This window comes from Sceloporus occidentalis, unplaced genomic scaffold, assembly GCF_023333645.1.
Source record: "Sceloporus occidentalis isolate IW3139 unplaced genomic scaffold, rSceOcc1.0.p SCAF_69, whole genome shotgun sequence".
NCBI lineage: Eukaryota > Metazoa > Chordata > Lepidosauria > Squamata > Phrynosomatidae > Sceloporus > Sceloporus occidentalis.
Window position 1 is genome coordinate 5,125,919 of NW_028317049.1, and position 23,853 is coordinate 5,149,771.

Consider the following 23,853-nt stretch of genomic DNA (forward strand, 5'->3'; position numbering starts at 1 on the left):
ACTTCACCATGTTTTTCTTCGCTTTGAGATCATCTTTGAAAACTGGATTGTTTGCCAATAGGGACCTGTGTGGTGTCAAAACAAAATGCAGGACTGTTTTTCCTTCCTTGCAATGAAAACGTTGAGAGATTTCTGCTGAATAGTCTTCTGTTTTCTCTTACCAGAAAAAGGCTGAATCGCCTTTAGCCTCCACCAACCCTTTCCTGGAAGATGAGACCACACTGGAGGCAGATGAAGTCCTGTCAGAAAAGACCGATATTGACAAGGTAAGTCAGTTGGACATCGGAAGATGTCAATAAATCTTTCCCCCAAACGAGTGAGAACTTTTTTTTTCCTGTGACTGGAATTAACTGTCATGGGTTTCGGGAAGTGTGTTGTGTTGTTACCGAAAGATCTTGACATCTCTTGTTTCCTCCTAGCCCAAAAAGCCAAAGGTTCCGGATAATCCGTTCCATGGCATCATTTCCAAGTGCTTCGAGCCCCATCTCTATGTCTACATTGAATCCCAGGACAAGTGAGTAATGAACAAGTTGCTTGTCCTTTAGTCCTTTTTAACTTATTTTAACTTTGGATCACTGCTTGGGATCTTTTGGGAGTCGTCGGTATTTCTTTACAACAGGGGTAGACAAAACACATCCCCTGTGGCCACCAAAACTGCTTACGTTGCCCTTGACCCCCTCCAGATTCCCAGAATGGTCATTCTTTCCTGGATGGCATTTCATCTTTCGTTAGGTTGCAATGTTCTGTATCAGAAAATATCTGTTTTTCAAAATTAGAATTTGATGTCCAGTCAATTCTCTTTTGCCCCAAGATCTCCAGGCCTCTTGGCAGGTTTCAAAGGCAGAAAGCAGATCCCTTGACATCCTGCATTTGCCCATCCCTGTGTTTACATATATTTTATTCTTGGGAAACACCACTGAATAATAGTTCTTTCTTAATTTTCTACAAAGCCTTGTGTGGGATTACGCTCAGGGCTTTGTTTCTTTGGCAGTAGAGAAAACCCACCAGACGTGAGTTCGGATGCAGTATTCAGTTCCTGAAAATCACCGCTGTCACTTGAAATGGGAATAAAATCAACCAATTGCTCCATGTGAGGTTGCCTTTGAAGAATGTTTGGAAACGTCAACTGGTCCAAAGAGCTGCGGCCAGATTGCTAACCTGGGTTTGCTAAAGGGAGCACACAGTTGCAACATCTCCATCGGCTGCCAGTCTGTTTCCAAACACTATGTTGATGATGACCTATGGAGGCCTGTATGGCTGAGGTCCAAGTTATCTAAAGGACCATGTTTTCCCATGAAAGTGATTAATACTCCCTCTTTATGATTGACTTTTTCAGAAATTTGAGCGAGCTGATCGACCGCTTCGTCGGGGATTTCAAAGCCCAGGGTCCTCCCAAGCCAAACATGGACGAAGGAGGGGCCGTCCTGCCCAGTTGCGCTGACCTCTTTGTCTACTACAAGAAATGTATGGTCCAGTGTTCGCAGCTCAGCACCGGGGAGCCCATGATAGCCTTGACCACCATCTTCCAGAAGTACCTCCGAGAATACGCCCGGAAGATCCTCTCGGGAAACCTGCCCAAGTGAGTTTTTAGCTCATCGCCACCACCGCTGTTTAGTTAGCTATTTCATTGCTGCTGCGATTTCCAACTAGTTGGGTTCGACGTATGAATGCGACACCTCCAAGACCCTGAATCATTTTGCCCTTCTTAGGTCTTGCAGACTCAGAACAGTCATGGCTTCCTTGGTTGTGTCTATCCAGCTCTTAATGCAGTCTTCTTCTCCTACTGTTTCCATTTTACCAAGTATTAATCATCTTTTGCAATGAGCCATGAGTTATGGTCCTTCCCAAAGTCTCAGGATTCTGTGGGATGGATCCACAACAGTTAAAGTGATATAAAACCTGCACGACTCTGCCAGTCTCCATCTGTTCCTTTTCCCAAGCTGATTCCCAAATCTGTAGTAGAATGGTTTGAATCCTAGGATAGCAGCCGTCTCAAAAAGTCTTCATTGCATTGAACTGGAAGTTCATGGGATTGTCATGCTTGGTTATTGTTGTGCGTGGGGCTGGTTTGTGCCGGTAAATCCAGACTTCGGACCGGTGATGGGTAATTCGTTCTCCTTTCCCCAGGACCAGCAGTGGCGGAGGTGGGCTGACCATCACCAGTTTGCTGAAAGAGAAAGAAGGCTCGGAAGTGGCCAAGTTCACTCTGGAAGAGCTCTGCCTGATCTGTAGCATCCTCAGCACGGCAGAGTATTGTTTGGCGACAACTCAACAGGTAAAGCCCAGGGTTGTCCTGTGAGTAAGTGGCAGAGAAACAACAGAGGGAAGGCACTTTTGTTGCAACACAACCACCACTGTTTTGCAATGGAGGCATAGCTCAGTGGGGTTATGTTGGGTGAGGACGATGGACGCTGGAGTCCAGCGTATCTGGAGGGTGCTGGGTTTCCATGGCTGAGCAGGAATTCAAACCCTCATCTTCCAGAGCCCTAGCCCAACACTTTTTCCATCTTCCGAGGTATTGTCGTTTTGGCATCTGTTGAATTTGATGGGGAACGTCTCATTGTTGCATCTTCTTTTGCTCCCAACAGCTTGAGGAAAAACTCAAAGAGAAAGTGGACACCAGCCTCATGGAAAGGATTAACCTGATGGGGGAGATGGATATCTTCAGCGTGTAAGTAGGATGTTTTCGGCAGTCTTGGCCGCTGCCTGTGAAATGTATTTCACTAATATTTCATCTCATGGTGTGGGAAGAAAAGAGGAGGCCATTTAACCGTCACGGTGCCAAAATGCCTAAAGGTAGAAAATGTTAACCTTCCAAATGCTCTTGGGTTTGCTAGAGCAAGGGTATGGTCCTCCAGGTATTACAGGACTGCAGCTCTGGCGTAGTGCCTTGAACTCTGAAGACCAGGGTTCAATTCCCAGCTTGGCCATTAAGCCCATTGGGTTGCCACACTCTGAGTCTCAGAGGAAGGCAGTGCAAACCTCATCTGAACCAGCCTTGCCAAAAAAGCCCCATGATAGGGTTGCCTTAGGGTCTCCATAAATCAGAAACAACTTGAAGGCACAGAACAGCAACAAAACTCCAATCAGCCAGATCTGGAATAGCCTGAGATGATGGATGATGGATGTAGCAGTCCAGTGAATATTTGTGGGGCCACAAGCACTTGCTCCTAGCCTTGAGTAGATGCTTGGTTCTAGCGTGAAAACCACAGCTGTGTTGCTTTGTGAGGTCCTCTCTTTCTCTGCCATCTTGGAATCCAAAAGCGATGCTGCACCATGTTGTTGCGAGGCACTGAGCAAAAGAAAAGCCACAAAAAAAGCCATTCTGGTCATTCCCGTAACCGTAAGGCGTGAGTCCGCATCCCTTTTATTTTCGAGACAAGATGACGCTGAGGTCCCTTGTGCCTGCTTCTGACACACATGAGCCTTCGCGCATCGAAAAGAAAAAGGAAAAATCAAAGCAGACAAGAAAGGGGATATTCCTAGTAAAGGTGATGCTTTATGCGCTGTCAACAGCCCTTGACAGACCCGAGATCCTTCTCGTGACGGGAAACATTATGCCAAATGCGACTTAGGCTTGGGTTGACAGCTCTGTCAGGAAGTTCCTTTGACAGTTCCAGAGAGAAGCTTGACAGCTTTCATTAGTAAATTAAAGGGTAGATTATGCCTGGGAAGACTTGTCGGGTCTCTCCGAGGAAGAAGCCAGGCATGTATGTATATGTGTGTGTGCGCACGAAGAGGGAAAACGGCAATTTTAGCAATTTGGCAGCCAAATGAAGTGTGGCTGAGCTTGTTTAGGCAATCGAGGGATACACAAAGCCATGCGCTGTGCCCTCCAGAGAAATTCAAATTCTGTTACGCATCCGGAGAGCGTGCAAACCCATTTCAGTCACCTAATTTGCAAGAGTATTTGAAAAGCATGCTCCGTTTTGAGGAGGCAAGGAAGGATAGGCGTATATGCGTATGGAGAAGTGTTTATGATTTATGTATGTCACTTGTGCCAATGGATGAGATGATAGATAGAAGGGGAGGACAGAGCAAATTGCACATTAAAAAAAGTCAGATGGGCTTTTGGCAACTGACCAGTTAGTAGTTTGAATATTGAAGCACCGGAGACCAGGATTCGATTCTCTGTTTGGCCATGAAACCTACTGGGCAAATAACACTCTCTCAGCCTCCGAGGATGGCATGTCAGACAAGCTTTTGCTGAGAAGCTGGACCTAATGTGCTAGCCGTTTTTCAATTTGCTAATTGCTCTTGTTAATTATGTTTAATTTCTTGTAACTAACTCTCATTCTTTTTGCAGAGTGATTTCCAACAGCATCCAGCTTCTGGTGCAGGATTTGGATGCCGCCTGCGACCCGGCTCTCACCGCCATGAGCAAGGTAGGACCTGGGATGGGACCCTTGGAGGACATCTAGTTCAACTAGGATCTTCCATCCTCTGCTTAAATAACTCCCACAGAGTCAAGGCCGACACCTTCAGAGGCGGTCCCGATTTTGTAATAGTTTGGATTTGGATCTTGGTATATAAGTAGTGTAGTACAATACTGTATTGTGAGACTTGGAGTGAGATGCGGCTGGAGGGAGGTGCAAGGATTTGTAAAATGGTGGGAGGCCTGGATTCATGCCACGCGCTACACTTGGATTCCTGCCATTTCACAGATCCTCACATCTCTTTCCAGCTGTGTCTATCTCCAGCCTTGCATCTCTTGCGTCTTTTTCTCTCTGGTCTCGCAACTATAGTAAATGTACTATAGGCCAGAGAGAGAGACATGAAAGACACACTACGCTACTTGTAGTCTAAAATCCAAAAGGAAACCCCAACTCCAAAACTCTTCTGGTCCCAAGTGTTTTGGATAAGGGGTACCTAGCCTGTATAGTAACAATCACCTTGCCATTTTATATCCAGGAAACCATTTTACTGTGCCACTGTATTGAGCATCCACGGATTTCGGTCTCCACGGAGGGTCCTGGAACCAAACTCCGGCGGACACCAAGTCATATATTATAATGACAAAATGTTGTGATGATTCTGATTATGACAAGGACAGAATTAATCTAATATAGTGATAAAATGTTGTTGTCATTTCCATTATTTAACACCCAAAGTTTAGGAGACACTATTCAAAGAGAGCCGAGTAAATGAAATGTGTCGCTGCTTCCAATCGTTGTCACTGTCATCTCTCTTTCTTTGTACCTATTCCTTCTGGCTCCCCGCAGATGCAGTGGCAGAACGTGGAGCACGTTGGAGACCAAAGTCCCTATGTCACCTCCGTGATCTTACACATCAAGCAGAACGTCCCCGTCATCCGCGACAACCTGGCCTCCACCCGGAAGTACTTCACACAGTTTTGCATCAAGTTTGCCAAGTGAGTGGCCTGCCCTGCTAACACAGCCTTCTGGGGGATGCTATTTTCTCTACCAATGCATTTTCAGGCAGAGTAAGGTCCAAAACACACTGCAGAAATAATCCAGTTTGAGACCGCTTTAGCAGCCCTGGCTCAATGCTAGGGGATCCTAGGAACTGTATTTTATTGTGGCCCAAGAGCTCTCTGACAGAGAAGGCTCAACATCTCACAGAACTACAATTCCCACATCGAGCCTCTGTGGTTGGCATCTTCAGAGGAAAGATCTGGAAAGCCACATGGTCACCATCTCTGGTTTAACACATTCAGGTTATGCTATGGGGTTTTAAAAGGGAAGGAGGTATAACACCTATGAAACTGAGCCTGCTTTGGGTAAGAGGATGGGTTCTCTCCCCCAACCTGGGCCTTTCTCCTGATGGTGTTTTCCTAATCCATTCCCCAAAGGTACTAGTAGAACAACTTAATTCCATCGAAGACTTGTTGCAGAGGGTGAAAAGGGTAGTTTTTCATGGGTCTCCTTTCTTCCCAAGGCTGGTTACCCTTACCTTTCTTGGGTCTGGGGAGATGGGGGAATTCGTAGTTGGCCAGTGTTAGCTTTGCTGGCCGACTTTCTGAAGATCGGCCTCTGCCAAAGATTTACTGTGTTTCAGATGCTGAAGGCAGCCGTGCCCGAGTTTTTATAGCATCCCTTGTTGCAGGGCGATATAAGTAATACGTACGCTTTGGTTTTGCCAGGCAGGCTCTTGCCTCGGCCTGTCTGCCCTTTAAAGAACACACAAAAGGCACTGTTTTTAAAGTTTGCAACATGGCGGAAACCCTCGCCACCTTCCTGCATCTGGAATGAGTTTAGTTGGTAACCAAAGACGGTATTTCTTAAGGCAGAGCCGTCCCCTGGAAACCTGCCGCTGTGCCTTGCGCTGAAACGCCTGGCAGGACCTGAATCCGCACAAATGCCGGAAACGTCAAGACTCCAACCGTTCCGTTGTTTTATATATTTAAACCAGGCGTCTTCTCTTCATAGCTACAGATGTATGGCTATACTTGTATTGGTGCCAGAGCCAGAAATAACATGGGAATAATAGGGATAGTTGCCTACACCACAAAAAAAGGTGTTGAATTTGTTTCAACATGCGTATAGCAATAGCAATAGCAGCTTCATTTATATACCGCTTTATACTGAACTAAGCAGTCTCTATGTGAAATGAAATAACTGGGATAGGCCTGTCAAACAAAAACCTTGCGAACCATCTAGAGACCACCTGAAGGTTGTCTACTGACATGCATCCAGACTGGGTTTTTTCTTTCTTTCATCAAACTCTATTATTCTGGTTTCCATTCTGGTGGCTAAACTTATAGATCCAGAGTTTCAAAATATAAACTGGAGGTAGCTGGTGAGGCATTGTGGTTTGAATGCTGGACTATAACTCTGGAGACCAGGGTTCGATTCCCGGCTTGGCCATATAACCCACTGGGTGACTTTGGGCAAGACGCATGCTCTCAGCCTCAAGGGAAGGCAATGCCAAGCTTCCTCTGAACAAATCTTGCCAAGAAAACCCCATGATAGGTTTGCCTTAGAGTCACCGGAAATGATTCGAAGGCACACAACAACGGCTACAACATACCCATGAGAATAACATTTTGACTCCTTCTTTGGAGGTCTTTAAACGGAGGCTGGATGGCCATCTGTCAGGGATGCTTTGACTGTGATTTCCTGCGTAGCAAGGTTTGGACTGGATGACCCTTGGGGTCTCTTCCAACTCTACGATTCTATGAGCATTCTTTCTTCCTCAGTCCTTTATGCAGAAATGCAATGTCTTAATGTCTTCTTTTTTCCCCTCCCCACAGTTCATTCATCCCTAAGTTTATAAACCACCTCTTCAAGTGTAAGCCGATCAGCATGGTGGGCGCAGAGCAGGTAAGGATGGAGAACTTTGGGTGGGAGGTGAGGTTTGGGTGGCATGTTAGCCTCCTGTTTCCCAGTAGGTTCGAGGACAGGGTCAGCACTATCAACATCTTCAGGAGTGGATTAGTTGATATGGAAGGCACCGGATGCCACTGCATGGTGGGTCAGACCCGTGTGTCTTAGCAATGCGGCGGATCTGGCCTGCTCTTCTGGCACCCAGACAGAAAAGTCTGACCAGTGAGACTACCAGCCAGTTCTCTGGTGTCATTGAGATGAAGATAAGGCTTGTTGACTTGTGGATTAAGCCAGATTTCCAGCCTTTTTTAGATCTCTCCAAACTGTCTTTTAAAACTAACCATGGAAATGACATGGAATTTAGGAGGGGAGGGACTCCCTTTCCTATTATCCCTTGCGGAGTGGGCAAAATGAGCCAGCTCAGCCACATGGGTCAGATTGTCAGTTTTCTGGATCTCTCCAGATACCTTGATCTCTTCTAAACCAGCCGGCCGATGGCTTGGGAATGGCATTTGGAGGAACTCCCTTTCCCCCTCATCCCTCACCTGTCAGGGCTTGTTGTGGACTGCGCTCTGCCCTTAACACACAGGCACATTTGTCCCCAGATCTCCCCCTTCCCCAGCTTTGGACTGTGTTGTCCTTTGTGCGGAGACACAGCTGTGCCACGCCAGGTGGACAGCTGCCCATCTTGGCCACAGCTGCTCCAGGATGGGCTTAAAATGGGAGCCGGGGTCTCTCCAAACACAGGGCTGGCTTTAGGGTGCTGCCGTCTCCCAAAGCGTTTCTTGGGAGACGGGTTTACCCATAGCACTGACATGAAGTGGAATTTCTCTCTTTCCTTGGCCTCCATGTGGGTAAACCAAATGTCATTAAACTCAAATTCTAGTTTGCTCCATTTGTTTCCTATTACCCAAAAGCAGGACTTCCATTTTAGATCTGTTTTTGAGAATTGCACGGGGATCCAGGGACTGTTTGGCTGGATTCCCACCGAAAGGAGCGCATTGAAGCAATTGCTTCAGTATAAAATAACTTGGTTGGAAAGTTCCTTTCTCTTTTTCAGCACAAACTTGTTACTCTCCCACCCAGAATCATATTTAATGTTTAACGCTTCTTAGCTTTGTTGAGTGACATTCCTTTCCTCCCTACCCACTTTTAAAATTACCATTAACGTTGCTTTCCGATAGAGAATTGTTATGGATTTTGGTATCCGAAGCCAAGTCCTCATAGTGTAGCAAAGCCATAGTAGACTCACAGAAACACACTCTCTTCCCCACTTCTTCATATTTATAGAGGTAAATGAAAGCCAACTTTGGACACAACCTAGATGTAATCTGTCAGGGCCCAATTTTTAACGTTTTAACTTTCAGCATTTTTCTGGCATAGCCATAGCCTTCTGTAGAGATCCAACTCGCCTGTAATTTGCTTTATGAGGAGTGGGATTGCCAAAGCGAAAACAGGAGAGGGATTTTGTACCTTCGGTGGTTTGGTAGAAGAGGGAATTTCAGCCGCTGTTGCTTGTTACCACTTGCTAAATTTCCTTTTCCACCCAACCATTAAACCAGCAGTTTTTAAACCAGCCATTTTAATGAGAGCCGTACTGAATTTGGCCTTCCTGCAATGTTTGGCTTCCAGAACCAAGTTCCTAGGCCACATGGTGCTATGGAGGTAAAGAAGTGCAAAGAAAAAAGACTGACATTGTTGGTGCACAACCTCGGTTGACACATACACACAGTATATCTGTCTGTCTTTGGAGACATAGTCACGTTGGTCTAATATCAGTATACAAAGTGATCTTGTAGTGTCAGTCTCAAAGATGCTACAAGACCCCTTTGTCTCTCTCTTTCTATCTAGGTAAACAGGCCATGAATTAAGGCTGAAATTAAATAGGACCCTAAATCTCAGTCTCTTTAGGGTGTGGGAAGAATGTTTGATGGGTTCAAAGTGTTTTTGGAATACCTGCATTCCTTGGGAAGAGCATTCCTCCCTCACCAGACCTTCCTCCCTCACCTTTTCCGCATGATTTTGGACCGAAACCTTAATGCTACCCTTTTCCCAATCTGGCACAGCTCCTGCTAGACACCCATTCTCTGAAGATGGTTCTGCTGGACCTGCCCTCCATTGGCTCCCAAGTGGTGAGGAAGGCTCCTGCCAGCTACACAAAGATCGTGGTGAAGGGCATGACGCGGGCTGAAATGATCCTCAAGGTACACCTTGTTTCATTTGGATTGTCTGTTTCTAGAATATGGCCACATAGCCCGAAAAACCCACAAAAAACTATGGATGCAGGCCATGAAACCCTTTGACTTCACATCTCTGTTTAATGCTTTTGATCTTTTCTGCCACATACTGTTTTAACATAATTGATATAACTCTTTTGATATAATTAAATATTTCCGAGTGCCAGCCTGGCATCGTGGTTTGAGTGTTGGATTATGACTCCGAAGACCTGGGTTTGATTCCCGGTTCAGCTGTGAAAACCCACTGGGTGACCCTGGGCAAGTCGCACTCTCTCAGCCGCAGGGAAAGGGCAGGGCAAACCTCCCCTGAACCAGTCTCTCCAAGAACACCCCATGATGGGTTTGCCTTAGGGTTGCCCTAATTCGGAAACAACTTGAAGCCATACAAAAACAGGCAAAATTAAAATGGAAAGCGGTTCAAAGCAAAGCCTTGAAAGGAGGGAAACAAATATGAACAGCATACTATACGAAAGACTTTTCCCATCTTGAGATGGCAGGAACTAAGAGGATATATTAAATAAAACATCTGTAACCCTGCCTCTGGAGTTCTGTATACTTTGGGACCCCGTAAAGCTGGGATAGATACCCCGGCCAGGCTATATCTCTTTATTTGAGCTAAATTTAAATATTCCCTTAAGTGAAGCAGAGGTTTGGTGTCCTCTCCGGACATCAGAGCCAAGAGGGTAATATAACTGGTTAAGAGGATTTTACCTCCCTACAAAAAAGGATAGCAAGGAGGGTGCCAGTTTAACATCTCTAGGAAGGGAGTCCCAGAGCCTGGGAGCAGCCATGGAGAAGGTCCTTTCTCCTGGTTTCCCCCCAGACGTACCTGTGACGGTGGAGGGACAAGGAGAAGGGCTATGCCAAGGGGAGACTGTGGCATGTCAATGGTGGCCAGCTGAGCTGATGGAAGAGAGCTGCATGTGTTCATAATTCAGCCTGGAACCTGGCACAGAAGCAACTCTCAATGCAGGAAAACATTGCTGCCCTTCATGCGTTGGGCCAAGGTGGGGCCCTTCCACATGCCTGGAGCATGTGTCACTCGTGTCTGCTGACACCTTGCAGTGTTGTTCCCACCACAAGTCACTTTGATGAATCATCTCCTTTTTCATTATTGGCCACCTTTCTCGTGCTAACAAGTACATGCATATAAGGTCAAAGTCAACTTGAAGGTACTGTAGTTAAGAAGAACAACTTCCAGTGTCCTAGTCCAATACTCATAGCACTACACTCCAATGATTCTGAGATCAGGTGGCCCCTTCTTGATGTCCTTCCTTATGACCTTAGGTCCCTTCTCGTGTCTTTCCAGGTTGTGATGGCCCCGCATGAGCCCGCGGTGGTCTTCGTGGACAACTACATCAAACTCCTGGCCGACTGCAACACCGATACGTTCCAGAAGATTCTGGACATGAAGGTGAGGAGAGATGCCCAGTGGGTTTTGAACAGGCAGCCTTGGCTTCCAATAAAACCACACAGCCTGCAAGGGGAACCATGCGCTGTACCATAACCATCCCTTTTTGGATAGGGCTTGTGACTCCACATTCTTCCTTTTTTTCCTACTGAAAAGTGAGGGTGGGTGCTTTGCCTTTCCTGGAAACCTTTCTGAGCCGTGATTCATCTTTTAATAAGCAGCGGGTGCCTCCTGTGTTGTTCAACATCCCTCCAGAAAAAAACCACGTTATTCCAAAGTAGAAGTAAGCGTTTGGCCACTTCTAGGTTGTTCAAGACCTGCATTTTTCGGGAGCCAGAAAGAGAGCCCCAGGGCAGAAAACTGCCCCCCAAACATGCCCAAATGACCCACCATTGCTTTATGGCAAAGGTGGGCAAAATGTGGCATCCCACAAGGTTGTTTTTGTAGCTCCTAGGAAATCCCCCCGGGGTAAAAAAAGATGTTTTCATTGTTCCAAATTGTCCTTTGGAGAAATAAGGTATCTTTCAGCCATATTTTGTGTCTTCCTGGACCAGTTTGAAACAAGAAATGAATCCCTTCTGGTTGTTAAAAAAGGCCTCTCCTAGGGCTAAAAGTGGCCTAGGAAGACACAGAAAACATGGTAGAAATGCCCTCATCTGGGGGTAAAAAAGCAAAACCTTATTGGCTTTTTTTAGTTTATTGGCTGAGGTTTTCTTTTGCAAAGGGGATAGAAGTCAGGTGGCCCTGTGTCTTTGGGCTGTAAGTCCCAGCCTTCCTTGCCATCATTGGCTGTGCTGCTTGGGGCTGCTGGTTGTTGCAATCCAGCAACATCTAGAACAGAGATTCCAGTTCAACATTGGGAAGACCTTCCTGAGAGTAAGCTCTGTTTGATAGTGGAAGATGCTGCCTCGGAGAATGGTGGAGCCTCTTTCTTTGGAAGTTTTTAAACAGAGGCTGTCAGATAGATTGTGTATTCCTGCATGGCAGAAGGGGGTTAGATTTGAAAGCCTTGTCCAACTCTGTGCATCTAGAAGACCACAGTTTGCCTCTCCCTCCCTTAGTGGGATACTGTTATAGCCTTACAATTTGAAATCTGCCTTCTACAAAGCTAGCAAAAGCATGTGAGTTGCCAACATCCTGGGCAGGTTGGAGCCGCAATTGTGAGTGTATCATAGCCACCCTTTTCTCTCCTCTTTCTTGCCCCTGCGTCGTCCTGCAGGGTCTCAAGCGGAGCGAGCAGAGCACCATGTTGGATTTGTTTCGCCAGAGGCAGCCGGCCCCTGCGTCGGGAACCGAAAACGCCGGCTTTGTCTCCCTGACAGCCCCGACGCCGGAGCAGGAGTCCTCACGCATCCGGAAGCTGGAAAAGCTGATCAAGAAAAGACTCTAGAGGTGCTCCCGTCCCTTTTGGGGGGCATCTCAATCCAGACTTGAACTATTCTCCAGTGGTTGGATGATATGGCATGTTGGTCATAGGGTTTTTGGAGATCCCAAAACGCTCTGTCCGGAGGCTCCAGATGGTCCAACTCTTGCTGGCCGGTTTTAGGCGGCAGGGTAGAAAATCTAGCTATACTTTGAATGCACTCCTGAGATTCAGGCTGCATCCACGCTGCAAAAATAATCCAGTTTAACTGCCGTGGTTCAATCAGTGCTAAGTAATTCTGGGAACTGTAGTTTGGTGAGATGTTTCGCCTTCTCTGTCAGAGAGGTCTCTGGTTCCACAATAAGCTACACTTCCTGAAATTCCATGGCATTGAGCCATGACAGTTAAAGTGGTGTCAAGTTGGGTTATTTCATGCAGCCTCAGAGACATTGCTGTTCTTGTCACACTGTCTTTCGTGTTTTTGTGAACATTCCTGTCCCTCCTAAACTATTGCTTCTGTCTTCCCAGTTACTCCGTCGCCTTCGTCATAAGAGATGTGGGGCGAGCGACCTTAATCTAGGTCTCACTTGTCTATCCAGAAAGGTACCTTTGTAGGTGACTACTAATCCTTCAAGCCCTGCACCAATGTGCACCTGACACATTGCAGAAATAATCCAGTTTGAGACTGCTTTAACTGCCTTGGCTCAATGCTAGGGAGTTCTGGGAAGTGTAGTTTTTGGAGACATCGAGCCTTCCGTGTCGGAGAGCTCTGGTGCCACAAACTACAATTCCAGGAATCCCTAGCCCTGAGGCAGGGCAGTCAAAGTGGTCTCAAACTAGATTATTTCTGCATTGTGTTTGCGACCAAAGCAGACTTTTCTTCAAGGGACGGACTACGTCCAAGAGGCTGTTAGTTGCCGACCTTGTGAGAACAAACAGCCAACTTCTTCTGTCCCGGGAGTCACATCGCCCGTTCCTTTGGGCCCTTTGCTCCACTTGGTTTGCAACCCAAGGGCGAGAACCATGTTTACACTTGATACAGATCAAGAAACCTTCATCGAGGGCAGTGTGACTCACGCCACCTTGGTTTTATAAGCAGCCTTAACTGCGGGAACGGCAAACAAAACCTGCGTACCTGCAGGAATGTGTGGAATTGCTTCCCTGTTTCCCCTCCCAAGAAAACCAACTTTCGAAAGAGAAGGGATGCGGAACCAAAAAGGTGACTCCCTGCGTCCCTCCTTTGCATTGCAAATATCTAGACAACACTAAAATGGAGGGACACCAGATTGCAAATTTAAGAACCGTCAAGATGGTAAAAAGCTCCTGCTATGTAAATCAATTTGCTTCTCTTTTTCACTTGCACACACACACCTTTTTATTTTATTTAAGGTTCAAGAACATTGCCTTTCCTTATTTATCCTGGCCTTTGGGCAAAGACAGAGTCTCGAGTTGTATGTTTTCTATCAATAAAAAGGACTCTTCGGCACGCGGGGCTTGCGTTTTTTACCTTTGGCTAGTCTTGGATCGCTGGTCTAACCTGTCTTTTGGTAACTGATCGCAATTGACATTTGCTCGCAATGGACATGTAAGCAAAGAAATAGTTGCGTAACTAATGTTCTTGCGTCTGTGTGTTTTTAGAGACATTGGCAGAAGCAAGAAACCTGACTTAAGTTTTGATGCACGTGGGCCCAGAATCCAGAATTGTTTTGCTCAGTTGTCCTTCTTTGGCTGCTTTTAAACAGAGGCTGGATGGCCATCTTTCGAGTGGTACTTTGTTTGTGTATTCCTGCGCGGCAAAATGGGGGTTGGGATGGATGACCTCTTGGAATCTCTTCTATGATTCTACTTTGTAGGAGAAGGATAGTATTCAGAGTCCTAGTACTCTGTGATCCTCAAAAGGAAGATTTGCAAACTCTGCGTAGATGGGATTTGGGTGTGACCCACCAAGACACTTCTCATAAAACATCCATTTTGTTTTTTAAAAGAAAATCATAATAACAGCCTTAGAGCCAAGGCTTAAAAAGCATTTCAAGATGAAGCCTCAGGCCTGGGCTGTGGAGAACGCTCATAAAAAATTGCCTTTGAACCGAGGATGCAAATCTTTGCTCTATTTCATCTTTGCATGCATGAACAAAACATTTTTCAAAAGCATTTTTCCTTCTGGGTGAGATTATGAGAAGCTCTCTCTCTCTCTCTATTATTTTCTGTTCTCTTTCTCTTTCTTTTCCCCTCTTCCTTTGCAGAAATAGTCCCCAGAGGTGAAAAATATTCTTCCAGTTTTCCACCATGCAGATGAGAAAATGCCTGAGCATCTTGTAAGCAAATTTGTATTGGTATCCCTCCTTCTTTGGAGGAGGTTTGCCGTTGCCTTCCTCTAAGGTTGAGATGGTGTGACTTGCCCAAGGTTTCATGGCTGAGTGGGAACCGAACCCTGGTCTCCAGAGTTCTAGTCCTACATTAAACTGGTTCTTAGGTAGGTTAAACACAAGCATCTCAGCCTTTGAGTTGACTGGAAGAAAGGCAAGAGAGCAGCTAAAAAGGCCAATGCGATTCTAGGCAGCATGGATAGAAGCCTAGTGTCTAGATCAAGGGAAGTAATAGTGCCACTCTATTCTGCGTTGGAATAATATTGTGTCCAGTTCTGGGCACCACAATTCAAAAAGGAGGTTGAGAAGCTGAAGGGTATCCAAATTGGTGAAGGGTCTGGAATCCATAAAGCCCTGTGAAGAGAGACTTAGGGAGCTGGGGATGTTTAGCCAAGAGAAGAGAAGGTTAAGAGGTGATATGATAGCCCTCTTTAAGTATTTGAAGGATTATCCTATTGAGGATGGAGCAAGCTTGTTTTCTGATGCTCCAGAGAGTAGGACCCGGAACAACAGACGCAACATTAGGAGGAACGTCTTGATGGTAAGAGTTTTTCGACAGTGGAATACACTGATCCGGAGCATAGTGGACTCTCGTTCTTTAAACATAGGCTGGAAAGCCATTTGTTGGGAGTGCTTCATGTCTTCCTGCATGGCAGAGGGTTGGACTGGATGGCCCTTGGGGAGTCTCTTCCAACTCTAGGATTCGAGCTTTGCTTTCCTCTTTATCTGCGTCTCTGATGGGCATCTCTTCCAGATCTAGTTTCAGCCGTCCAGATCCAGGCCGGGCAGCCCATCCCCAGCGGAAGAATGTGGGATCATTCCTCTGCCGGCAGCTGCTGGACCCATTCCCCCTAGAAGCCGCATAGCTGCAAGCCACAGACGCCGCCGACGGCTCCTGGCACCCTTTGGGCTTCTCTTTTCCAGGAGGGACCAATTAGGAATCCGTCCGAAGGGTTTGGGGTTTCGAGGATGGCCCAAACGCTGGCCGGGTGTTTGCTTTGGCCCTTAGGGGGTTTCTGTTTTCCCCCCAGGAGCAGAGTTTGGAAAAACAACCTCTTTGGGACTCTCTTCTCCTCCCAGTGTTGTCCCCCCAAAAGGAACATTTCTCAATACACAATGAGTCTGGGATGGAGCTGAGTGCTGGACATGGTGTCTGGACTAAGGGACATCCCACCCCAAAGGGGAGATAGACCCATTATTCTGTCATTTTACATCACTAGAGGGAAGTTATCCCAAAGTGTGTAATATATGTGGCCCCTTTTGTACTTGTCCAGTTCCTCTTGGAGATACGCCTCTCTTTTATCACCTCCGGAAATGGTTTGACCATTGACACAAAATGTTGTGGCACTCCTTGCATGGCTCTGATTCCCAGGCCGAAAGGCGTCTCTTTGTTGGCTCCAGGGCGAAACTGGGACAGAGGAGATTATTCATCCCCAAAGTGACTCCATTATCTTTTATTGGACGCCATAAAGATTATTTATAGGGCGGGAGGTGTCCTCCTTTAGAGACATGGGGTGTGTTGCATGTGCGAAGCGCATGCTGTTCTCTAGTGTCACCCATTGGACCACCAAGGATGCAAACGCAAAAAAACCAGAGGTTTTGAGGTTGCGAATATGTGATTGATAGAATATGCAATTGGTAGAATATGGATTGATAGTATGTGTGAATATGCGGTTGATAGAATAAGTGAATATGCGATTGATAGACTATGTGATTGATAGTTACAAAATCAATCACATATAGAATATGTGAATGAGTGATAGAATATGCGAGTCACAGAATATGTGAATGATTGATAGAATATACGGTTGATTGAATATGTGATTGAATATATCCAGAGAATATGTGGCCCAGAGACCAGACCCTTCAGTGTTTGCAATTTGCATTACAAATAACCATCCTCTCATTGGAGAAAAAGGGACTTTCTTCTTTCACTTAATGCGAATGGAAGACCCAGGGCCTCAGATCTGGATTGTTAAGCAATGGTTGCAAAGTTTGGTCCTCCAGATGTTTTGGACTTCAGCTGACTGGGAGTAGGAGTCCAATATTCCCGGAGGACCAAAGTTTGGGAACCATTGTGCCAAAGCTTCCCAGGGGAAGGTGCATCTACACTGTAGAAATGATGCAGTTTGGCATCACTTTAACTGCAAGAACTACAGCATCCTGGGACCAGCACTTTTGGGCAGAGAAGGCAAAAGACCTTGTAAAACCACAAACCATGGATTCCATAACATTGCTAAAAAAGCCTGGGCATTTGATCCTGGCTTGTCCAGACTCCACTATTGGCACCAAAGTCCTACAAGGTTCGTCCACATTCAGACGTTACTCCGGGGTTACTGTCAATGCAAACCTCCTTCCAGTTTACTCACGCTCTATAAATAGCTAGAATAGGAAACTGGATGAAATCCCAAAAGGGGCGCCTGTTCTACTGACTTGATGGAAACCTCGCCTGGATGATTCCACAGCCATATATGTGCGGTTTGACCTTTTTTGTAACCAAAGAAATTCCTCCTTTTCCATGCAGAGCTGCTGACTCGATGGTTTTTGATGATTCAACGAAAAAAGTGCAAATTCCCCAAACTGTCTCGGTAGGGAAGGCCTGCTTTTGATCTGGGTTATTTATGCTCTCGCAGATGGCTTCCATTCATGCGAAGGATGCTCCTGGAGGCCTATTTGAAAATCAAATATAAAAACAGAAGCAAAATATTTCAAGAGCCGCCCGGAAATTGGCAAAGGAAGCAAGGGCATCGCAGCCACTGGGGTGTGCCAAGGCGGGTCCTCCAGATGTTTGGGACTTCAGTGCCCCAAAATCCCTGACTATGGGCTCAAATGACTAAGACTTATTGGAGCTGAAGTCCAAAACATCTGGAGGACCAAAGTTTGAGGAACTCGCACTGAGGAAATCTGGGGGAACTTTTGGTGCAGAGCAGTGGTTCCCAAACTTTGGTCCTCCGGTCTTTGGGACTTTAGTACCGTCGGCTAAAATGGCTGGTGCTTCTTGGAGCTGCAAGTCCAAAGCACCTGGAGGACCAAAGTCTGAGGAACTCAAACTGCAGAATAGAAAACTATTAGTAGAGTTTTGAATTGCTGGACTCTGAGGAGGAGGCAACGGAGGGGAGGTAGGGGAAGGCTTTCTCTGGCTTTCCTCCTTGCCTGGCTTGACACTGTCACCCCCCTTACGCACACCATACACACCACACACACACACCAACAGCAAAGGAACTCTCAGCTGTGTGTAACTGGAGCAGGGGAGGGTTATTTTGCCAAGGAGAGGAGGACTTTCCAGCTTTTCTCCTGCTTTTCCTTTTTGCCTAAGAGGAGGAGGAATAGGAGGAGGAAGCCAAGCTGGGCTCCTCCTAGCCAAAGCTTGCCAAGCAGCAGCAGAAGAGCCTTGTCTTTTGGGGGGACACCATGGTGGGGAGGCTCAGCTTACCTCCGGTGGCCGAAGCGGAGCTGCCAGATGCCAAGAGGGGTCTGGACAGCCCAGACTCTGGCTTGCCCCCCAGCCCAAGCCCTGGACCTTGGGGGGTGGCCAGTGGGGCAGGACTGGTGGCCAATGGGCTCCTGGAGGCTGACAGCCATGCCTCCAAGGCTTCTCCAGCCAAGGTGAGTCTTCTGGGAGGGCAGGCAGGGGAAGGCAATCCTGTGCCAGGGCAAGGGTTTGGACAGATTGGGAAGGATGATAGCACCCACCATCCACCAAAGGGAAGACAGACCTGGATGGGGCCCAAGCCAAAGGCATCAAAGAACAAGGAGTGGAAAGGATGGAATGGTGGGAAGGATGATAACACACATCATCCACCTAAGAGGGAAATGTTGATTGATAGAATATGTGATTGAGTGATAGAATATATGAGTGATAAAACATGTGATTGACAGAATATGTGAGTGATAGAATATGTGATCGATTGATTAGACATCAGTTGTGATCTTCCCAATATATATTCCTCTGTGAACTGGAGTTGTAGTTCTCCAGCAACCCTCTTCGGAGTAAAACTAATAATGTTCAGAAGGGGTTTCCAAAGGGGACTTTCTTCCTCCCTTCCCAAGTGCCATTCCTGGCAATGGGATCAGTCGGTTGCTCTTCTTTCAGGCAGCTGCTCTGGTCTTCGAGACAACATTTGCCGGACAGCTGTCGTGTTTTGTGTATGCGTGTGCCTCCAACTTGCCGGAACAGGATTTGGAGATGTGCGGTCAAAGACACAGATAGTGTGGGCTTGCCCACTGAAATAATAGCGCCATCACTTGCAGTTTTGTTGTTGGCCAGTGTTCATCATCAGAGGAGGGCAAACCTTTTTTGAACTAACACTCCTAGCTCCAGTCAGCCAATATATCAGAAAAAGCAAGCTGTGGTTTACCATATCTTAAAGGAAAAGCCGAGTAGTATTTAGTGCGCTTAAGAATGGACATACACTTGTTCGCAGCAAAACGTTCCTTTTTTGGACTGTATACCCAGCATGGCTAGACTAGCCCTGCTATTCGGAAGGAAAAGAATATGCAGCGTATCTTTGTTTAATTCATTATTGGGGAGGGAGGGAAAGAGAGAGCAACATTTTTTGGTTTCCAAAGTAAATTGTCGCTGGTCCGTAATTTCCTCCATATGTCAGTCCTGCCTCCTCCTCTTTGCCCAAAGCGATCTGAGTCAGCAGCTGCCACCGAAAAAATCCTTTGACAGCTTTTGCTGGAGGGAATCAGATGGCCTCCCCATCTTGCGATGAAAAATTTGTACAGGAGATGGCACAGCTGGGACCTTTTGGCTTTGAATCAGGGTACTTATAGCGGTTAAAAAACTGCCCCAAAGGGTTTACCATTGATGCGCAAGTCGCCAGGTAGAGATTAGGAGGGTACGAATCCTTCGCTACGGAGTTTGCGTATGGTGTTTCAACACTAAAGTTGCCCCGGTTTAGAGGTGCGTTGGGGAAAAAAGGAAACTTCTCTCCCTTCAAGATGAGGCCGGACTTGGCTACGGTTTATGCGGAGACTTAAAATGGTTTCCGCACAGCTTGACAACTGGATTGAATTAAAGGGCTGGGAGTGGCGAGGAATTTGTTCCAGCTCTCTTCCCTCTGTGCCAGGACAGTAGCTGGGCCGACTACATCTTTGTGGGAATTGTGTCTGTCCAAAATGTTAAAAAGACTCGCCTTGGTAACTCTTGCGCTGCCGCTAGTCGCTCGCTTATATGGCTCAGCTGTGCCTCCGCCATCCAAAGTAATTTGATTTATCATAGCCCAGCCACAAGGAAGCCATCGTCTTCAAATAGCTAGTGGTTAAAAACGGCTGAAATAAGCTCTAGGATGGCAAGTAGCGGGAGATGCATAGCATCCAAGGAAATGCACATCAGCTCAGAGATTGCGTGTCGGATTCAACCCAGGTCTGAAACCATGGAGTGCTGCAGCCGGTCAGTGTTGACAACACCGAGCTAAATGGTGTGTTTTGTGCCTTTGAGTCGTTTCCAACTCATGGAAACCCTAAGGTGAACCTGTCATGGGGTTTCCTTGGCAATATTGGTTCAGAGGAGGTTTGCCATGGTCTTCTTCTGAGGCCGAGAGCGTGTGACTTGCCTAAGGTCGGTTTTATGGCTGAACTGGGAACTAGACCCTGGTCTCCAGATTGGTAGTCCAACACTCAAAACACTACAACATACTGACTCTTTAAATGGACCAGGTAGTAAAAGACAGCTTTCTCCCCTATGTTGCTCACAAGAATACCACTAATACAGTCCCCCGTTCCCATCCACGGATTCTTTATCCACGCATTCAACTACCCACGGCTTTAAAATATTCCAAAAATATATATAAATCCCCAAAAGCCAACCTTGATGTTGCTATTTTGCAGAAGGGGATCCATTTTACTCTGCCACTGGGTCTTGGGCCATTCACAAATGTTGGTATCCAAACCTAGTGGATACCAAGAGTCCACTGGATGTACATCAGCTTTGGGTACCATTTATTTATTTGTTGGATTTATATCCTGCCTTTGTCCAAAAATGGTATTCAAAGCGGCTGTGTAAGATCAGGGTAGATTTTCCCAAGGATCCTACCTTATTTTGCCACTGTCCTAACTATGGTCCATGAAGCTCTCTACTCTTGACATGTCGTTTTTCCATCTTTCTGGGATTAAAAGAAGGACGCTTTGCTTTGCAGGATGTCCCATCTTCGGCTACCTCTCTGCTCCCCGGTTGCACCTCGCGGTTATGCCCGCTATCCTTTGGAGAAGGAGTGGAGTTCGATCCCTTGCCACCTAAGGATATAAGGTACCGAAAGCAGGGTTTATACAGGCTTCTCTTTGGTGTTTCTCTTCCTCAAGGTGGTTAAGTTTTAGAAGTGGAGAAATCCAAATACAAAGACAAACGGTTCGATGGAGAACTCTCCTCTGTTGGCCCTGTGTAGATCTGCAGATCAGAGATGTGGGGTGGAGATGTATCCAGAAAAACATTGCAATGCTATGTTTTTCTGTGGATATTTTTCCACGACACGTTTATCCGCAGTTGTCTGGGCTGTTTTAGTGCACTCAGTCGTATTAGATGGGCTAAATAGAGGATATGATGTTCTAATTATTTTTCTAAACAGACAAGCATTGATAAACCCTAATGTGCCTCCTTCCGCAGTCCAAGTCCCCTCTGTGTCCATAGTCCTCCCAGGGGTCTGCCATCTTGGAGAGACTATCTGCACAAGTATACTGGTGGATGTGAAGTCGAAGGCTTTTATGACCGGCATCCATAGTTTTTTGTGGGTTTTTCGGGCCATGTGGCCATGTTCCGGAAGGGTTTACTCCTGACGTTTCGCCAGCATCTGTGGCTGGCGTCTTCAGAGAATGCTGGCATGGAAGAGAGTTCGGTATACATCGACCCTCTTTGCATATCCTCCCACCCTGAGGCCTTGCCATCAACAACAGAACAATACACAGATTAACATGGAGACCACTCTTCCCTACCCAGGGTCACACAGCATTTTCTATGCAGGAAACAGCATTTTTTCCCCCTTTATTGCGCACAGAATGCTGCCATTGGGGTGTTATTGTGCGACAAATCTTACACAAACCAAATCCATGAACAGATCAGATCCGCAAGTCAAAAGCCACAAATGTGGAGGGCTGTCTGTATTATATCGCTACTAGGATGGAGGTGATTTTGATTTCTTCCCTCCGCATGCCATGTCCCTGTCTAGCTAATTTTCTCTGAACAGTGATGCTAACCATTTGACTTATAGTCTCCCGTCTCTGTCCTTCTGCCCCCCAGGTACACCTCTTCGGTGAAATACGACTCGGACAAGCACTTCATAAACAATATCTATATGCCCATGGGGCTCGGGGTTTCCACTTGCAGCCAGACAGTCATCTGCGTTCCCGACAGCACATGGCGCAACTACAAGGCCGAGGTACGTTTCCAGCCACGCAACAAGGCCAGGAATTTCACCAGCACCACCATCATCTACCCAAAGCACACTACGACCATCTACACCACCACACTGGATTACAATTGCCGAAAGCACATGCGGAAGTTCTTGTCCAGCGTGGAGCTGGAGTCTTCCGGGAACGAGGATAACCCCGAGGGTTGCTGAACCGCTCTTTCTCGCCCACCGCAATACGTCTTTTTAAACTTTTCCACCGGATGAAGATGGACGAAAACCTCTCTTCCTAGGAAAGTTATCCCGATGAACGTCATCCGTAGCTACCTCTCCCTCAGAGTGCATCTTCAAGCCTTAAAGGATCCTATGAGTACTGCACTTAATTTTCGTGGATGGGAAAGTAAACTTTTACTCAAACCTTTCCCTTCATCTTTGTTTTAAAAAACACGGAGCCGTCTGTAATTTCTGTGCCCTGGTTTTTTTCTTTCTTTCCGCAGGAATAAGGGAATCTTTCTTTTCGAAAGACAAAATCGTGGCTCGCTTTCCTAGAAGAAAAGGAACCTGGGACCACAGCCTTCGGATGAAAATAACCCTTCAATCGACTCTTTGTGCCGTGGAAAGCGTGTCGTTGAAGAACCTAACCCAACCCACCCCCTTTTGCACTTAAAACCCCAAAGCTATAATTTATTTTCACTCATCGCAGAAGCTCACTTATTATGCTAAAGTCTGTGGCGCAGATCTTTTCAGCTCGATCGAAAAATAGCTTTTACGCCAGCTTTGTTCTTTTAAAGAAGCCTTGGAAAAGAAACCAGTCTCGATCTGGAGCGTTGTTTTAAAAGAGTATTTTGTGTTAAACCGCAAAGAGTCCTTAGGTGACTGGTCGCACCAAGTTGTTTAACTACAGGAAGGGGTTTATTTTTGATGTTTCGTTTCATTCGCAATCAAATTGCCTAATTCTTCACCATGGTTTAGTCGCTAGGCGTTGCTGTGTAGCTTGCTTGTAACTTATGGCAAGGATAAATCTGAACGTTTTCTTGGGATCATTAGGAATTTCTTTTTTAAGTGACGCAACTTTGCGAACCTAACGCATAAGAGCCATTCACAGTTCTTGCGCCGTAAGCGCTCTGAGCAACGGCAACGCCAATTTCGGCATCTCATTTAGATGTGGCTTTGCAACGTCTATAGGAAATTGGAGAAAATTAATTAAGTCCTGTGTTATTAAAGTAAGGTTTTTGGACCAGTTCCTGCTATGGTTGAGCATGGTGCGTGTTGTAAACCGGTCATCTGAATCGCCACAAGCACAAAAAGGACGTCCTTCATGTTTTGGAAGGAAGGCTTGCAGTCGTGCGCAGTCAGTTTGTATTCTTGATAGTGGAGTCTGGTGGTGTATCTTCATGTGTGAGTATAGGCTGAGAGCGAGCCACAAAATGTGAAATCTGGTCCTGAAAAGGATGTGTTAGAAGCAAATTTGTCCTGGCTCCATAGTGATATCTGCACTTGTAGCTAGTGAGTGGTGGATTTTAAGCCTCCCAAACTATTATGCGCTACGGAAGGATGTGGAAACCCAGTTGTCTGTCTAGAAAGGTGTTAGTCGACCAATATGGCTCAGTCTTGGACCGATTGCTACTCCCTCCGTTGAATTTGTATTCTTCCCACATTCACTTCCACTTTTAGCTCGAAACCGTTTATGGTGTCTGTCACAGCAGCCGTTCCTTAGTAGCAAATCCAAAGTTCGACGGTGAGGTTATTTATTTTATTTATTGTTATAGACTAAGCCAGCAGTCAACAGAGAGTCCTGAGGATACCATAAAAGCAACACTATATGGGCAAATAGAGTGAATGGA

General features: G+C 46.4%; 2 protein-coding genes across 3 annotated transcripts in view; both read left to right on the top strand.

Moving 5' to 3' along the window:
• Positions 1-13,783, top strand: part of VPS53 (VPS53 subunit of GARP complex) — a 30,265-nt gene extending 16,482 nt beyond the window's left edge. The window contains exons 12-22 of the mRNA XM_089494096.1: positions 165-266; positions 420-514; positions 1,337-1,579; positions 2,128-2,275; positions 2,589-2,671; positions 4,307-4,385; positions 5,223-5,371; positions 7,214-7,283; positions 9,353-9,490; positions 10,833-10,937; positions 12,154-13,783. Coding sequence (XP_089350222.1) covers positions 165-266; positions 420-514; positions 1,337-1,579; positions 2,128-2,275; positions 2,589-2,671; positions 4,307-4,385; positions 5,223-5,371; positions 7,214-7,283; positions 9,353-9,490; positions 10,833-10,937; positions 12,154-12,324 — 1,383 coding nt within the window. The 3' untranslated portion in view covers positions 12,325-13,783. The remainder of the gene's footprint in view (positions 1-164; positions 267-419; positions 515-1,336; positions 1,580-2,127; positions 2,276-2,588; positions 2,672-4,306; positions 4,386-5,222; positions 5,372-7,213; positions 7,284-9,352; positions 9,491-10,832; positions 10,938-12,153) is intronic.
• Positions 13,784-18,074: 4,291 nt separating this feature from the next.
• LOC149286435 (refilin-B-like) lies at positions 18,075-22,455 on the top strand. 2 transcript variants are annotated; one of them, XM_089494151.1, is made up of 4 exons: positions 18,075-18,273; positions 19,271-19,291; positions 20,799-20,916; positions 21,901-22,455. In XM_089494151.1, the coding sequence occupies exons 1-4, from the start codon at positions 18,075-18,077 to the stop codon at positions 22,220-22,222; spliced, it is 660 nt and encodes a 219-aa protein (XP_089350277.1). In that variant the 3' UTR covers positions 22,223-22,455. The 2 variants fall into 2 exon arrangements, with proteins under 2 accessions (XP_089350277.1, XP_089350279.1); XM_089494153.1 differs by lacking the exon at positions 19,271-19,291 and having other exon boundaries at positions 18,075-18,269; positions 20,807-20,916.
• The last annotated feature ends 1,398 nt before the right edge of the window (positions 22,456-23,853 follow it).